The sequence below is a fragment of the Pyrus communis genome, chromosome 7 (assembly GCF_963583255.1).
Source record: "Pyrus communis chromosome 7, drPyrComm1.1, whole genome shotgun sequence".
Taxonomy (NCBI): domain Eukaryota; kingdom Viridiplantae; phylum Streptophyta; class Magnoliopsida; order Rosales; family Rosaceae; genus Pyrus; species Pyrus communis.
The window spans coordinates 8,764,282-8,780,102 of NC_084809.1; the positions used below are offsets into that span (position 1 = coordinate 8,764,282).

At 37.0% G+C, this 15,821-nt stretch overlaps 2 protein-coding genes across 2 annotated transcripts; both read left to right on the top strand.

The window, feature by feature from the left end:
- Nucleotides 1-2,733: 2,733 nt before the first annotated feature.
- Nucleotides 2,734-10,509, top strand: LOC137740504 (aspartyl protease family protein 2-like). Its single transcript, XM_068480357.1, has 7 exons — nucleotides 2,734-2,775; nucleotides 3,183-4,878; nucleotides 5,027-5,045; nucleotides 8,477-8,634; nucleotides 8,827-8,942; nucleotides 9,469-9,532; nucleotides 9,993-10,509. Exons 1-7 carry the CDS (start codon nucleotides 2,762-2,764, stop codon nucleotides 10,332-10,334), a joined length of 2,409 nt encoding a protein of 802 aa, XP_068336458.1. The 5' UTR covers nucleotides 2,734-2,761; the 3' UTR covers nucleotides 10,335-10,509.
- A 605-nt stretch (nucleotides 10,510-11,114) lies between these two features.
- LOC137739830 (3-hydroxyisobutyryl-CoA hydrolase-like protein 5) lies at nucleotides 11,115-14,640 on the top strand. The gene is made up of 16 exons (XM_068479552.1): nucleotides 11,115-11,267; nucleotides 11,425-11,492; nucleotides 11,613-11,696; nucleotides 11,783-11,851; nucleotides 12,009-12,072; nucleotides 12,153-12,226; nucleotides 12,329-12,412; nucleotides 12,504-12,588; nucleotides 12,666-12,751; nucleotides 12,991-13,112; nucleotides 13,227-13,287; nucleotides 13,389-13,487; nucleotides 13,768-13,869; nucleotides 13,986-14,027; nucleotides 14,148-14,254; nucleotides 14,360-14,640. The coding sequence occupies exons 2-16, from the start codon at nucleotides 11,463-11,465 to the stop codon at nucleotides 14,412-14,414; spliced, it is 1,164 nt and encodes a 387-aa protein (XP_068335653.1). The 5' UTR covers nucleotides 11,115-11,267; nucleotides 11,425-11,462; the 3' UTR covers nucleotides 14,415-14,640.
- The last annotated feature ends 1,181 nt before the right edge of the window (nucleotides 14,641-15,821 follow it).

The window sequence follows — 15,821 nt, forward strand, 5'->3', positions numbered from 1 at the left end:
TGCTAGGCCTGTTATTGAAAAAGGTGCACGATGGATTGTGGGAAATGGCAAGGACATTTCGTTTTAGACCCAAAATTGAGTTTTTCATTTCCCATTAAAGAACCTTATTCCGGAGGACCAGGTAAGTCAGATTGATTTAGACCCAAAGGTTCATCATTTCATTATCGATGGGAATTGGAGTAGAGATTTGCTAAGTGAGTATGTGGATGAGGATGTTATTTGTAAGATCTGTAGTATACCGTTGCCTTTTTATGATAAGGATGACTACTTGTGTTGGGGCTTAAATGCTAATGGTAGGTTTAGCGTTAAATCAGCAACTTGGATCCTAAATACTATGATAAATGATGACTCGAATTCAAGATATAGACTTCTTTCAAAACGACTTCCCGATATACGATTCCAACATAATTGAAACCAATATGACAACAAATGACTTAACTAATTTAATTAGGTCATAAATACAATCATGCTTGTATCTGGTTGTGTAATTTTCCTAAGAAAGTTATGCCTAAGATTAACTTTGACATGAATGCTTTATAGATCTGAAGAGAATCTTCTTTGTAATTTTTTTAATTCTTTTAAAAAATTAAACGAGTGCATATGATAAAAAAAAAAGGAAGTAAAAGAAAAGAAGCTTTGACTTCGCATATCTGATAATTATAGGAATAGTTCTCCACCATCGAAAGTGCCTTGACTTGATGATTGTTTTTGTTTATTGTATCATTTATAGAGAAACTACGTTTGTTAACATAAAAGATTACACCAACAAAATCCTCTCCGGAGAATTCTGGAGATCCGTAGATCGTGTCTGTTTATTGTATATCATGTGATCAGTTTTTGTCGGGTACTGTTTGTATTTAATTTTAAATAAAAATATTTAAAAATAATTTCTGACCGCACGATGAACATATATGATTCACGGATCCTCATAATCCTCATAAAGAGGATTCAGATTCAAGATTACGGATAGATCGAGTTAGTTCTTAGAATTTAGTTGGCCGAAAAACATCACTTGATAACAACAAATTGTTCTGTTGAGTCATCAACCAAGAAGAATTAATATTCACGAAAGCTTATCATTTTTTCATACATATGAAAGCTTAAGTAGGATTAAGATTTATATCAAACATATTGACATTCTATTAATATTCCTCGTCGGGTTGGTTTGTCTTGATTTCTTGTATTCCCGACAGACAACTTTTCGATTTTTGATCCAACAAGCGTTTAAGGCCTTCGAGTCATGAGTTATGTTTATGCAAGCCTTGTAATGTGCTAGACTCTATCGGCTTGAGCTGTGCATTATGGAATCAAAGTTTCCGATTTGCTGTGTTGGAAGTTGGCAACCATCCGATTTGCTTTGTTGGGAGTTGACAACCGAGACATCCATGAGAGGATCCTGCTGAATAAAGTTGTGCGATTTTTTATTTTGTCGTTTATTCAAGCCATCTTGTGTTTGTAATAACTTCAGAAACTTAATATAAGTTGTCCGGTTTCTCATTTGTGCGAGTTTTATGAGTTTGGTCATTGTGCAGTCGGTCTGGTGGTTCGCCACAGTTGAGTTGATTGAGTTTTTTAGGATCTATTGTTAAATGGTGTTATGGGATGTTAAGGTGATTTACAAATGTGACATCCTTATGTACAGAATATAGATATAAGCATGTCATTTTTCTATCCCATAATTGGTTTGAAAGCATTCATCTCTCACATGATTTTCAGCACTAGATGCATTGGTTTTTATGAAACATTTGTCTTTTTTAATTTGTTGCCACATTTGAGATTATTATTTTAGCTTCAGATCTCTTATTTACAAGTACCCTTCTATGGAGATCATGTTCTTCGTGATCTTGTATTTATCTTTATCATAAATGAAATATGCCGTTAATCTTTAAAATGAATAAAAATTAAAAAAATACTGGTATAGAAATATGTCGTTTTTCTTGTTTGGATTCATAAACATAGAAAATTAAAATTTCCGCGTGAAAAAAAAAACTTAGAATTTGGAACCTCCAATTCTCAAGTTTAATATCCACGTAAATATGTGTCATTTCCAAATTTCTGCAAGTGAGAGTTTAAAAAAAAAAAAAAAAAATTATGTATTCAAACTTTATTGTTCTTTTAGGTTAACCAAACAAGAAAATTCTAAAATTCTAAAAAATAAAATTCTAGCATTTCTATTTTTGTCATTTTGAAATTCCTTAATCTTAAATTTCAGGTAGACGAGCCATAGGCCCACTCCAACAATACCGATAATGTCCCCACTTGGCTACCTACTCAATTCGTCAGGTGTGAGGTTTTAATACAAAAGGTCTCAGTGTTAGTTAGAGTGAGGTAATTCTATTTAAAGGGTTTGTTCTCAAACCTTCTAGGCGATGTGGGACAGATGAATTCTAACAATTAAGAATCTTAAATTTTCTCAAATTTTCTCATCCAAACATGACGTAGGTTAACCAAATAAAAAAAAATTCACAAATAGATAGAAGTCCAACATTTCTATTTCTGTCATTTTAACTAATCTAATATTTTGGACTTTTTGTAATATAAAACAAATAAACTATTTCCTAAAATATACCAAAAGTAAACCAAAGTCGAGACTCAAAACCAGGACCACAGAGTTTTACCAAGTAAACCTAAAACACTTGTGAGAGAGACAGAGAGCGATAGAGATAGTCATGGTGGTAGCCGCTAAGTGTGAAAACATAACGGTATATGAGAGTGCCGTGGGACAAATGAAGCAGGAAAGCGAGGGGAAAGAAGCAGAAAGATGAAGAAGACCAGGTAAGCACTTTGATTAAATATTAAAAATTCACAATTCCACATCCTCCTCTCCTCTCCTCTCCTTCCTCTGGTATTTATTTCTGCTTTTTTTTTTTTTTATCGAAACCGCGTTTTCAACTGCACCCTCATCTTTTGAAAAAACAAATCAACACATTCAAAGTCTTTGAAACCGATTCAAAGTATTTCCCAGAAACCTTTCCTATTTTTTTAGAGCTTTAAATTGAAGTTTTTTGCTTCTGGGTTCCCTTCTTCGTTTTCATTTTTTTTTCCATCGGAATTCAAGTTCCATCTGGTTTTTCCGTTTCTGGGATTTTCAGATTTTCATCCAAAGATTTGGGCTTTCAGCGAAGTTTAAATCTTTCTTGGTTTTTCTCCAGTTTTTTTCTTCTCGAGTTTTATTCATGCAGGAATTTGAAACGAGAAGATACCATCAGAATGGCTGTTAAGGCTTCAATCCTACTAGTTCTCCTTGTGATCTTCTCCTCCACTTTAGCAGCGGTTGCCAGAGTTCACAACCACCGCAATCACAACTCGAATGCCTCCACTTTCGCCGGCATACAACTGCCGGAGCACATGAGCTTCAAAGCCGTCTCCTCCTCATCCCACACCGGCTGCAGCGTCAGCTGCTCTAAAGTACCCAACCAAGCAGACTCAACCATGGAAGAAGCTGAAGACTCCGACACCGACGAAGCAGCACCCGAATTGAACCCCCATAAACAGACTATGAAGCTCCACCTACGGCACAGATCACAGAACAAACAATCCGAAAGAAAAAGTTCAGTGATCGAGTCCACAGTCCGAGACTTGGTCAGAATTCAAACCCTCCACACAAGAATCGTCGAGAAGAAGAATCAGAACACATTTTCAAGGCTGCAGAAAGATAAGAAACCGAAGCACCACCAATCAAATCAGGTTGTAGCCCCGGCAGCCTCGCCGGAGTCCTACACCAACGAGCTCTCCGGCCAGCTTCAGGCCACGTTGAAGTCCGGCGTCAGCCTCGGCTCCGGCGAGTACTTCATGGATGTTTTCATCGGTACACCCCCTAAACAATTCTCTTTAATTCTCGACACTGGCAGTGACCTTAACTGGGTCCAATGCGTGCCGTGCCACGACTGCTTCGAGCAGCACGGCCCGCACTACGACCCCAAAGACTCAACTTCTTTTCGTGACATTAGCTGCAAGAATCGGCGGTGTCAATTGGTTTCGTCCCCGGATCCTCCGCAACCCTGCAAGTCCGAAAATCAAACGTGTCCGTATTTCTACTGGTACGGAGACAGCTCCAACACCACCGGCGACTTAGCCCTCGAAACCTTTACCGTCAACCTCACGTCATCGAACAAGGCGGAGTTCAAGAGGGTGGAGAATGTGATGTTCGGATGCGGCCATTGGAACAGAGGATTGTTCCATGGGGCTGCAGGGTTGCTAGGTCTTGGCAGAGGTCCTCTTTCCTTTGCTTCTCAGCTCCAATCGCTGTACGGCCACTCGTTTTCCTACTGCCTTGTGGATCGAAACAGCGCCGCGAATGTCAGCAGCAAGTTGATTTTTGGGGAGGACAAGAACCTCTTAAGCCACCCGAAACTGACCTACACTTCTTTGGTAGGAGGGAAAGAAAACCCTGCTGATACATTCTACTACGTCGAGTTAAAATCCGTCATGGTCGGCGGAGAAGCGGTGGACATACCGGCTGAGACTTGGAAATTGTCGCCGGAGGGTGCCGGTGGGACAATCATTGATTCCGGCACCACGTTGAGTTACTTTGCGGATCCAGCCTATCAAATTATCAAGGAGGCTTTTGAGAAAAAGGTCAAAGAGTATCCAGTCGTCAAGGACTTCCCATTTTTGGAACCTTGTTACAATGTGTCAGGTGTTGAGAAAATCGAGCTGCCGGAATTTGCAATTGTGTTCGCGGACGGAGCTGTGTGGGATTTCCCAGTTGAGAACTACTTCATCCAGATCGAACCGCAGGAAATCGTCTGCCTGGCGGTGTTGGGGACTCCGAAATCCGGCCTTTCGATCATCGGTAATTATCAGCAGCAGAATTTTCACATCCTCTATGATATAAAGAAGTCTAGGTTAGGATATGCACCCATGAAATGTGCTGATGTTTAGAAGGTGCGGAAAAATTGTAAACATTTTTTTTTATTTTTAAGATTTTCCTTCTGACAAGGATCATAGGTGACATACAGAAATTATATTAATTGTTTTTTTTCTTCTGATTTTTTTGAAGTTTTAAGTGATTACATATTGATAGCTAGAAAGGGTTATAACCTGTATTTAAAAAAATGCGGAAATATTAATGCATTTTTTGTACATTTTTATACTGGTTCTTGTTATTGCCTTTTGATGGGTTTAATTTAATAGAAAATTTCATTTTAATCATTGAAACAAATGACTTTTATGGTATAACTTATGTAAGATTAAGATTTAATTTTTGTCATTGATACATTTAGTCAACTTATTTATTAATTATATTTGGATGTTTTATGTTTCTTTTCTCCTAATTTTAATGTATCTATCAAATTGATTCCTAATTTTCATTTCATTCCTCATAATTATTTTATTGTAGACATTTAGGTGAACTAAATTTTTTTATACAATATATTTCGATATAATTAATGTTCTTCATTTAGGTACATTAATTTATTTAATATATTTTAGTATATTCATTTATACAAACATTTAGGTACATTAATTCAATATAATACGTTTCAGTATAGACATTTAGGTTCACACATTTCAGTACAAACTTTTAGGTTCATTATAATATATTTCGGTACAAACATTTAGGTACACACATTTCGGTATAAAGAAGTCAATTTAATATATTTCGGTACAACCATTTATGTACACTTATGTATTTACATATTTTCTTATGTAACACTAATTTCTTTTAATGTTTTCTCATTTGGGTTGATTTATAATTGGAAGAACTAAAATGTGCATATTAATAAAATCAAAATTTTAATGTGGAGACATTAAATAACAAACATAGAATATGAATTAAATAAAAGTACCCTTCAAAAGATTAAAATTAATATGTAATCTAACAACAAGTTTTTTTAAAAACTTCAATTTTTTTTTAAGGACTAATCTTCAAAAACACCGTAGTTTGATTGAATGAATCATTCTTTCATGAACAGTTATGAATGTCTTAACGTAAATAGGGATTTTGGAGGAAGGCTTATATTTAAAATTTAATTAATTTCATCGTTTTAGACCTAGAATTCTTCTCTGCTTCTTGGCAGATAGAAACACGTTACTCTAACGAATTTGATAGTATTCCGTCTGTCAACTTTGATTTGATATTATGAAATTCTAATTCTTTCTTAACCTTTTATTTTTCTACGTTATTTTTGTTTATCTTGAAGCCTAACACTCTTTGGACTATATATTACTATGATGAATACCTGGTCAATTATTTAGGTGTATGAAAACTTTAAAATATATAGTGTGAATAAAACAAAGAACAAGTCAAACTGTTTGGTTTGGGCTGGCGCAACTTCTCTATTGATTTCAATTTCTGTATATACATTTGATATTACAAATTTACAAGTATAATTAAGCTTACACAATTCAAAGGGGCTCTGCATACATGACATCAATAATTGACTTAAACTACCGCTACAAAACGTTAATTTTCGCATAACAATTTGTGATAATGCCTTGGATATATTTGTCATTGTAGAAGAAATGAATAGGTTCCCATTTAGAGGACCATAGCTTTTGTCATAAGAGCAAAGTCAGCCTTGTTATGTAGAAAGAAATTTCCCAATATTGCTTTGCAAGGTGGCTTATTGGAGAAGATCATCTGAAACCAAAACTGATGCTAAGTCATCGTTTAGGGCTTCCAAGAGACCAATTTGATATGCCTTCTTCTTTTTCTCAAAACTGTCTAACCCACCATGTATTAGTGGTTTCACCGCCTGCGGCGGAGATAACACTCGTCAACCTCCTGTTGTAACGGTGTTATCTCCAACTTTGTTACTTGAAGACCTTGACATATCTAAAGTTGGATGAGGGCAAGCCAAGTGAGATTCGACATTGAAAAGGTTTTGAGGCGACTCTAACAAGTCGAAATGTTCAAAAGGTTACTTGTTAAAGTTGACACATAACATGAATACGTAGGGCATTAGGACTTGCATTTTCTTGCCTTTAATTGCAAGGTACAAAGCATCATGGCTCACAACTATCTCTCTTTGCAAGTTGGGATTCGAGGGTCCGAGAAGACGAGACCAATCAACTAACTATTTCCAATGCTTCTGACCAGAAGTCGAGGGTTTCCATTCACATTCACAAGCTAGACCTGTTTGTAGAGATCAATTTACATGAATCGAGTTTTACCGACATAACATTCCATTTTAATAACATAATGTTAAAAAATTACACAAGAAAATTCCATTATTAGAACAAAATGCTACAATGGTTGTGAATATATTCTATATAAGTGTTTATCTTGCTTTCATGCTCTTGTTTGTGGCTTTCTCCAAGGGCAAATTCTTATATATGTAACCCAATATTTATGTCTCTCTTTTATATCTCTCGTGACCAGTGTGTAAATTGAGTGATACTGAAGGGGGAATAAACAACCAGTTAAACGCTAGAATGTGCACCCTACTAGAAATGTTTGGGAAAAAGGAGCAATATGACACCCTTACTATTCCAAAATTAACACCAAGTTGTAATCGCCATGGACGCAAAAAGAAGAGGTTCAGCTTTACTTAATTTTAATTTTTAGAGAAGCATGTTAAATCTCTCTCCCAACGAAGGACACAATTATAATATAACGACAACACAACGATAATGTAATGACGATATAATAAACATATTTTGACATTTTGTTGTAGAAATTATCAGTGTTTATTGTATCATCATTATATCATCGTTGTGTTGTCGCTATATTATCATTATGTCTTCAATATATAATCAATATGTGATAGTTACTTATCATTTCTGTAAATGTTATTATACAAGAAAAGAGTGGTCTCGTCTTTTTACATCCATTTTTTGTTTTTGAAAATGGTCATTTTTTTATCTATCACAACCTGACGTCATTTTTGTAAGGAGTGTGTTATACACACATTTTTTTACTTTTTACGCACCCTCTTAATTTCCGGTTGCCGGATCGAATGAATTGAAGAAGATCAAAGAATAAAAATTAATAAAGAGTGTAGAAGAAATAAAAAAAGATGCGAGTATATTACACCTCTTTTTGTAATGCCAAATTTTAAGGGTGTCATTTTTGTGCGTTTCCCATACATTTGCCTCTTAACGCATGGAAAATAATGGGCTACTTGAGTCCTATGAAAGTTCAATGAAACCTAGCCCAGCCCACACTAGGGAGTCGGAAAACTAAATGGGGTACTTGAGTCCGATCAAAATTCATCCGAAAATTTGACCAGGAAAGGGAATCAAATCAACTAATCTTTCTTTTAGTTAATTTAATTTTTATTTTTTGGTATTTTATTATAAATTTCAACGAGAGACTTGTATTCTTCTGATTTTATGTGTTGTTCGTAAACATAAGAAAAAGTTAAGAAGTAAAATAATTTTCTTACTCATATTTTAATAATGCAAGAAACTCGAAATTCCAATTTCGTTCCGACTTATATATTTTTGGGCAAGAATTAAAATATTGGGCCCATAAAATTTGGGCTTTTTTCAGTAGAAGAATAAAAGTTGGGCTCCTACATGAACTTTGAAGGCCCATACACACCAACCAGAGGAATTAGGGTTTTTAAACCTTCACTTGATATAGAGTCGTGGAAGACAAACTGCTCTTGCAGCCAGCAGCCGTCAGCAGTCAGCAGCCAGAGCAGCGGCGTCTCTCTCCCTCATCGCAGAAAAATGGGTGTTTTCAGGGTGAGCCGCAATGATCCTACTCTCTCGATCTTATCTATCACAACCCCAGTTTTTGTTTTCAGAAATCAATTTCCACGCTTTCATTATTTTTGTAATTTTTATTTCGTTTTCAATCGTTTTTTTTAGCTTTTTGGTTTCTGAAAACGTGGATTTGGAGAGATTAAAATGGTGGGTTTTGTTTTATGGGAACAGTTTCACCAGTACCAGGTGGTGGGGAGAGCTCTCCCGACTGAGAAGGATGAGCATCCCAAGATCTACCGGATGAAGCTCTGGGCCACCAATGAGGTCCGTGCCAAATCCAAGTTCTGGTAAGAGCTTTTTCATCTGTTTATTTTATTTAGTTGCTGAAAAATATTGGAAATGGAAAAAGATTTAATTTTTAATCTAAGATTTTTGATAAATTTAGGGTTTATGACACCAGATAAACTAATCCCACACTTGACTATGCCTGCGAATCTTACTAATTTGTGTTTGGTAGTATCTTTTATTTATTTATTTCCGAATGGTGTATATCAAAGTATAACAAGGAAAGTGAGAAACTTGTTTGAGAACAAGGAAAGTGAGAAACTTGTTTGCACTTGTGAGATGAACCAACTGATTGCATTTTGAATTTACTATAGGATGATAGCACGGGCCAGGAAGTCGAGTCCTCGAATGGTTGTTGTCATGTTTGTTTTGGTCTTGGCCTGCCTGTAAACCGAAAAGCGATGGAATATTTAAATTTGTATAAGATTAATCAAATTTTCATTGTTCACTAGCGCGTCAACTTCTGTTATGTTTTCGGGGTTTCAATCTGATTGGGTGTTGTTCTCTTGTATGATTTTATTTTATTAGGTACTTCTTGAGGAAGTTGAAGAAAGTGAAGAAAAGCAATGGACAAGTTTTGGCCATCAATGAGGTATGCATTTTACGTTTCTGTCATCTCTCTTGTACTCTATGAACCAACATGATCTAATTTGTTGTTTTGCCTAATGTTTGTTGGCTTCTTAAGCTGGGCCGTAATTCATATGAAAATTTGGTCTAGTTTGATTGTTTATGCTTAATCTGTATTTGACTGTGAACCCTGTTTGTAATAATGTTTCATATATTGTTATGATAAAAGTTCAGGGTTTTTATTCCTTAGATATACGCTTGTATTATGCGATAGCAGCTTCTGTAATTAGGTCGCAAATTAAGATTTAACTTTTAATATATTGTTGCCAGTTAATATATTAGATGATGTGTTACGTCTGTTGAAGTATTGCAGACACTAAGTTGAACATATTGACACTGAGACGAACTGTTTGCCAGTGTTCTTTACCGTGTAATATTCAGGGTATTTGGGTTGAAAAGAGTAATTCTAATATTGTTGATTGCAGATTTTTGAGAAATATCCAACTACCATCAAGAACTATGGAATTTGGCTTCGATATCAGAGCCGAACTGGTTATCACAACATGTACAAGGAGTACCGAGACACAACTCTCAATGGTGCTGTTGAAGCCATGTACACTGAGTTGGCATCTCGTCACAGGGTGAGGTTTCCGTGTATCCAAATCATCAAGACAGCTACCATCCCAGCAAAACTCTGCAAGAGGGAGAGCACCAAGCAGTTCCATAACTCCAAGATCAAGTTCCCGTTGGTGTTCAGGAAGGTTAGGCCCCCATCCAGGAAGCTCAAAACGACATACAAGGCATCCAGGCCCAACCTCTTTATGTAATCTTGTTACCTCCTGCGGGTTCCCTTCCTCCGATGGCTTTGCATTTTAATTAGCTAAACTAATTACTCAAGTTTTGTTTTGTGGGAGTGAACATCCTTTTTTCTATTATCTGCGATGTTACAGTTTCGACGTGTCTTTACAAGTTTATAATGACGTTAATGAGCTTGGTATTTTATTTTATGCTTGCAATTTCGTCTATGATGCTTCGCTTTCGCTCTGATTTCGTTAATGCATACGCCATGCTGCATGTAATCTGCATTTGCAGATGAATATATCGGGGACAATGTGTCACTCGATTTGTATCTGGTGAGATTTCCCGGCAACCAAGTGGAGGGACGCAGCGAACGTTTTCGCACTCGAACGTCTTGAGTTTGAATTACCGCCTTCACCAATATCATTTGATCTGAAAATCAGACAATGTGCTAAATAAAACAAAGTCAAGAAACGCTTCAGCACATATATCAAATTGTGATTTATCTTCTAGAAAGAATGATTCTTTAAACGTAGATAATCAAGTTTTTTTTGAACTAAAATACCAAAAGAATAAAGTGATTTCCGCATTCTTTTAGCATACCCTATTTATGTGTAATGGACGAGAGCGTGAAAATCATTTCCCCTTGTTTGTAACGACAATGGGTTTGGTGGCAGTAACACAAGTACAGCTACTTGTCAAAGGATAAAAACCATGGTGTAGTAGTTGGAGGTGGTGGTGGTGATTGTTGGATCTGGTGGTGGGTAGATAGACATTTGCTCTCTCTCTCTCTCTCTCTACCAAACCAAACATATGCTCTCTCTCTCTCTCTCTCTACCAGACCAGTTACTTGGGTTGCTATCAACAACAACAACACAACACTAAAGCTTCTCTTCACAACCCAACTTTCCTCTCTGCAACTTCTTCTTCTCTCGAAAAAGAACCACAATTCGACTGATAACGTAAGTTGTCATTTTTCGTTTGATCAATTGTCTCTGTTTCAGCTTTCATCTCAAAAATTTGAACTTCAGTGCTCCTAATTCTGGAACTAATTATCCTAATTATCTGGGATTAAACAGTTCATCTTTTCCTCACCTTCTGATTAATTTGCTTGTACAGTTTGTTGGATTATAACCCGCGAGTTAATTATTCGTTAAATGGCTCAAGAAGTTGTAACTTCTGATGAGGTAATCTACCTTCTGCATTTCTAATTGCCTGAATCAAAAGAGAAATTTTGTTCTTTTACTTTTGCTGAATTACTGCCTGTGAATTACTTGATGTGTGTGTTTGTGGGAATAATCTCTTAGGTTATTGTTGGAGAAGAAATAGAGCGGGTGAGGTTGATCACATTGAACAGGCCTCGTCAATTGAATGTCATCTCATCCAAAGTGGTATGTTAAATAAAGTCGATATGCTCCTATTTGTGCTTTCTCTCGGGTTTTTTTCTGTTCTTAATTTAGTTTTTTACTGCAATCAGGTTTCTTTGCTAGCTGAGTACTTGGAAAAGTGGGAAAAAGATGACAATGCTGAGCTTGTAATTATCAAGGTTAGTTCAAACGATCCCGGAATCTTGAACTTCCATTGGTGCTCCTTGTTTAAAACGTCAATGTACAATGTTAACGAAGCAGTTCAACTTGGGCCACAAACGTAGGCATACAGATATTAGGTTTAGCCACTTGACATGCTCTGGTGTTCTTGTGTAGGGATCAGGCCGAGCTTTTTCAGCTGGCGGGGACTTGAAAATGTTCTATGACGGCAGGAAATCAAGTAAACGTTCTCTTTTGCGAAAATATTTAAGTTCCTAATGTATACCGAAAGTGAACTTGCTCATAAATCTCTTTTGGCAGAGGATCCCTGCCTTGAAGTTGTTTACAGAATGTATTGGCTTTGCTACCACATTCATACTTACAAGAAAACCCAGGTAATGCTTCAAAAGAAAGTAATCCTAGCTTTCTTGTGATGCATATATTTCAAGTTTACGTTATTGTTGAAGGTATCACTGAAACATTCATGTTATGGTTAGGTGGCTTTGGTCCATGGAATTTCAATGGGTGGAGGCGCATCTTTGATGGTCCCAATGAAGTTCTCAGTAGTCACTGAAAAAACTGTGAGTAACATCTCCATCTTTGGTGTTCGTCGGCTTGATATCTATTTCTGCACAGTGACATCAAAACTTTCTGTGGTATATTTCATGATAGGTTTTTTCCACTCCAGAAGCTAGTATTGGATTTCATACAGATTGCGGTTTCTCATATATGCATTCCCATCTTCCTGGGTATCTCGGTAAGCATGCTGAAAAATGGAAAACAAAGTTTCCAGCATTTTTTCTGAAACTGATTGATATCATGTGGGGAATGCAGGGGAGTTTTTGGGCTTAACAGGAGCAAGACTGAATGGTAAGGAACTGGTTGCGGTTGGACTAGCAACCCATTTTGTCCCTCTTGAGGTAATTTTCTCACTCTTCACTATAACTTTTTCCCCCACCGAAAACCAAGTCTTGGAAAGTTGGAAGGATTGCCTCAAAAGATTTGAAAATCTAAATGACTGCACTGTACCTTACTACATTTTCTCTGGTTGTTTTGAGTCATCGGTAACGATATCAGCTAAGTTGATATCAGTCTTCTTTGTAGTTATTATATCAAACTGAAATTTTATATTGAATTGGTTTTGTACAATGTGCATCAGAAATTATCCGATCTAGAGAAGTGTTTGATAAGCTTGAACTCCGGAAATGAAAACGCGGTCAAAGCTGCAATTGAAGAATTTTCTGTGGAAGTCAAGCCTGATGAAGAAAGTGTTTTAAACAAGTAAAAAAAAAAAATCTTACTTGCTGATTCTTAATTTCTAGTTCTACTTCAATCCTTCGAATCAACATTCAAAGCTCCTTATGTCGATATCATTAAGCTTTCCTCCCCTTACAGGCTGTCAATAATTGACGAGTGCTTCTCCAAAGATACAGTGGCTGAGATTATACAATCATTTGTAAGTTGCTTTTTCTCATTTCTTAATTAACAGATAAACGAACAATTGTAGATTCATGCATTTTCTCAAGCATAAATTCAACAAATGTGTTTGTTTCCCAGGAAGCAGAGGCAAAGAAAGAAGGAAATGGATGGATAGGTCCACATCTCAAGGGCTTAAAAAGATCATCCCCTACGGGGTTGACAATAACACTGAGATCGGTATGATTTCTTGCAGTTTGATCAGATGCATATTGCGTTTTGAGTCCTCGTGGCCAAAGTATTGTTTGGTTAGCGGGGAATTTTCATGTGTTTCTGGTTAATGCAAGCCTGAAAGGCATACAAGATTTATGTTTTAAGACTCACCTAAAGATGCATCATCTGTTGTGGTCTTTGTCTCTCTTGATTTGAACATCCACGGGAATGCAACCCATGCGTAATTCCTTTTGCTTTCGATAGATGCATTGCGTGCTTAAGTTGCTTCTGCCATTTTATTCTCCAGATTCGCGAAGGCAGGAAGCAAACGTTGCCTGAATCTATGAAGAAGGAATTTAGACTCACAATGAATATACTGCGGTCCAAAATTTCTGAGGATGTTTATGAGGTAATTGTTGTATAACGATAACTAACTAGACCATATAACTATGGACATTCCTACGCTGAAAATACCATCTCGCTCTCTGCTTTCGGAGTGTACTAATCTTGTATTTTGATATGAAGGGTATTAGAGCTCTCACTATTGACAAGGATAATGCTCCCAAGGTAATCCCTCTCTTTCCATTAATCATTTTCCGGTTCTATGTGTTACGACCAGAGATCAAATTATCTAAAGATTACAGTCATATCTAAAGACGAGAAAATGTGTATTGTTGTTGGTTGTAGTGGAACCCGCCGTCTCTTGACAATGTGGTGGATGAGAAACTAGACCTGGTCTTCCAGCCGTTCGAAGAAGATTTGGAGCTTCAGATTAAGGAACAGGAAGAAAACAGGTAAGTGCGGCTTCGCGTCTCTTGTATCTGAACAACGCTGTGGCTAAATACGTAGTTCAACGGAAAAGAAAGAATGACGAGTTGCTTTTATTTACTCAATTTCAGGTGGGATGGCAAGTATGAGAATTCAGCTTATGCATCCTTGAAGGTGACTGAGTAAACGAGATGTATATCTGGTCACGGTTGAGCTTGTTCCTTAAAAGTATTATCTTATATCATTAGCGCAAGTATCGACGTTTTGTGTTGCATTTCTCCCAGCCTATTTGCATGAGTTGTTCGCCTTGATGAAAACCGTTGTAATGTAATTCAGATTCGGAGTATTGATTATCCATCCGAGACCCTGAGAACGTAATGTAATAAACTAGAGTGTTTCCTTTGTTCTGGCAGGATAGATATCAAATGTGGTCACGGACGAGCGGAACAAAGAGCGGGGAATTTGGAAACACACGACCAAAATTCATGAAATCGGTTTTGTAGTACCAAAACTAAACTATGATCATGATAAGAACCAGACCTGCAATGGCAGCTATGGTGACAGTGATGAAGGGACCGAGTAGAGAGAAAAGAGAGAAGGATATTCTATTGATTAATTCCACGATGCCATTACAATTTCCTCTGGCCACCATTTACCACGCGCCAGTGTATTTTTCCCCACTACATGTGTGCCAGCTGGACACCACTAACTAATTAACTGGACTCCACTAAAGATTTAGGTGATTACAATTGAACCCAATTACAAAAAACCCTTACACTTTAACCCAAAATCCCTTACAAAACAGTCCTATATCACCGCTACTTGTTTATTTCTTCTACTGAGCGATCCTTCCTCACAATTCACAACAATGCTCTCCCCTTTGAACAACCTTGTCCTCAAGGTTCTAGAGTGGAAAATCTGGGTATTTGCTATGAAACTCGTCGAAATCTTCCCAAGTTGAGCTTGCTTCTTCTTGATCCTTCCATTGCACTAACACCTGCACCCTTGCAGCATTTCCCTTTCTGTACATCCTCCTAGCAAGTATGGCCTGTGGAATATTGTGAATCAAACCATCATCAGTGACTTGGGGTAGCTCAGTCTGTGGAATGATAGTTGGTCCAAGTTGATTCTTGAGACAACTCACATGGAAAACATGATGGATTCTTGTCTCCGGAGGTAGCTTGAGTTTGTAAGCAATCGGTCCAACTTTCTCCAAAATTTCATAGGGTTCATAGTATCTTGGTTGTAGCTTATGGTAGCTATGTGGGGATAAGACCTGCAACTGATAGGATATCAGTTTCAAGTAAACAAAGTTGCCCACTTCGAAATACCTTTCAATCCTCTTCTTATCAGTATATTGCTTCATCCGGTTCTGTGCCACCACCAAATTATTCTTCAATATTGACAACACCTTATCTCTGTTCATTAGCTCTTGTTCCACAATTTCCACCTTTGTAATGCCCATCTCATAAGGAATTATTTGTGGTGGAAGGTATCCATATACAATCTCAAAGGGAGTATGTTTCGATGAAGTGTGAAAGGAGGTGTTGAAGCACCATTCAGCCCATGGTAGCCACTGAACCCATTTCCTAG

Excerpts from the sequence above, each read along its gene's own strand:
- LOC137739830 (XM_068479552.1), top strand. The coding sequence starts at position 11,463 with ATGGCTCAAGAAGTTGTAACTTCTGATGAG. Across the intron at positions 12,589-12,665 it reads CCATCTTCCTGGGTATCTCG|GGGAGTTTTTGGGCTTAACA; the intron begins GTAAGCATGCTG and ends TGGGGAATGCAG. Across the intron at positions 12,752-12,990 it reads CCCATTTTGTCCCTCTTGAG|AAATTATCCGATCTAGAGAA; the intron begins GTAATTTTCTCA and ends AATGTGCATCAG.
- LOC137740504 (XM_068480357.1), top strand. Across the intron at positions 8,635-8,826 it reads GAAAAATGGGTGTTTTCAGG|TTTCACCAGTACCAGGTGGT; the intron begins GTGAGCCGCAAT and ends TTATGGGAACAG. Across the intron at positions 8,943-9,468 it reads CGTGCCAAATCCAAGTTCTG|GTACTTCTTGAGGAAGTTGA; the intron begins GTAAGAGCTTTT and ends TTATTTTATTAG.